This window comes from Nematolebias whitei, chromosome 11 (assembly GCF_014905685.2).
Source record: "Nematolebias whitei isolate Nwh7 chromosome 11, NemWhi1, whole genome shotgun sequence".
Classification (NCBI taxonomy): domain Eukaryota; kingdom Metazoa; phylum Chordata; class Actinopteri; order Cyprinodontiformes; family Rivulidae; genus Nematolebias; species Nematolebias whitei.
In genome coordinates this window covers 47374083-47375558 of record NC_056508.1, presented here as the reverse complement: position 1 = coordinate 47375558, position 1476 = coordinate 47374083, and the positions used below count along the sequence as shown (strand labels likewise).

General features: G+C 51.4%; 1 protein-coding gene across 1 annotated transcript in view; it reads left to right on the top strand.

Annotated features, from left to right (window-relative positions):
- Window positions 1-882, top strand: part of stk35 (serine/threonine kinase 35) — a gene marked incomplete at its 3' end in the record, with an annotated part of 3312 nt that extends 2430 nt beyond the window's left edge. The window contains 1 exon segment of the mRNA XM_037685067.1: window positions 90-882. Coding sequence (XP_037540995.1) covers window positions 90-823 — 734 coding nt within the window.
- Between the last annotated feature and the right edge of the window lie 594 nt (window positions 883-1476).

The window sequence follows — 1476 nt, the reverse complement described above, 5'->3', positions numbered from 1 at the left end:
CTGATCTAGACCACTGGTTCTGGTGCAGGTCACGTCTTGGTTCTAGGCTGCTGATGGACTCAAGTCCGACTCTTGTCTTTTGCCATCAGGTGAGCGTATCCTTGGTTACCCCGAGGAGCCGTGTTACCTCTGGTTCGTCATGGAGTTCTGCGAAGGCGGCGATCTCAACCAGTACATCCTGTCCCGGCGGCCCGACCCACAGACCAACAAGAACTTCATGCGCCAGCTGACGAGCGCCATCGCCTTCCTGCACAAGAACAACATCGTCCACCGCGACCTGAAACCAGACAACATCCTCATCTCCCAGAAATCTGGTTCTCCGGTTCTGAAAGTGGCGGACTTCGGCCTCAGTAAGGTCTGTGCCGGCCTGAACTCTAAAACCAGTGAGGAACACCCCGCAGCCGGCAGGGGGAGCAACCAGAACGGCGTCGTCAACATAAACAAGTTCTGGCTGTCGTCTGCTTGTGGGTCGGACTTCTACATGGCCCCCGAGGTGTGGGAGGGCCACTACACGGCGAAGGCCGACATCTTCGCTCTAGGCATCATTTTCTGGGCCATGATCGAGCGGATCACCTTCATCGACGCCGAGTCCAAGCGGGAGCTGCTGGGTACGTACGTCCGCCAGGGCACAGAGATCGTACCTGTCGGAGAAGCTCTGCTGGAGAACCCCAAGATGGTTCTCCACATCCCCCAGAAGGCCAGGAGCTCCATGTCTGAGGAGGTGAAGAAGCTCCTCCTGGACATGCTGGCAGTCAACCCTCAGGACCGACCGGACGCCTTCCAGCTAGAGACACGAATGGACCAAGTCACGTGCGCTGCGTGACGAACCCCAAACTTTCCTGTTTTACTCCCAACTCCTCAAACAAGGGACCCCCAACTTTCCCAGGTAAGATCACTTTATTTTTTATAACATGAAGGCTAGTGATCAAATGTGATTTGTCTGTTAGCAAAATATCTAGTGACCCACTGGTTGGATTTTATTGAAACCGTCAGGTCATCATTTCATGAACATCTACAACTGATTAGACTGTGGACCAACCAGATCCAAGATGGCTGCTGCATCTAGTCAAACGTTGCCAACACAAGTGGCTGTTCGTTTTACGGACGTTACGCTCCAGTTTGGTGCGGCAGTAGCTGAGCATCACCCCCACCATGAGTACTAACTGATCGTGTTCTTTGTTTAAAACTTCGGCCCAGAAGGCGATGTTTCATTTCTTAGTGTTTATTTACGATAATTGTTGTTTTGCAAGAACCAAAATATTTCCCTGACTTGGGCAACCCTTAAACATGGAGGAGGAGGTGCTAGAAAATTAAACGTTATTGGAGATGATTCAAATGTAGAGATGGAACATACGGCTCTTTGACAGGAGCCGTATGTTGACGAACCGTTTGCTTCATAGAGCCGTTCGATTGTAAACAACGGTGACATCATCACGTATGATGTCAGACCCTGGCTGTACCTTTAACTCAAGCCTG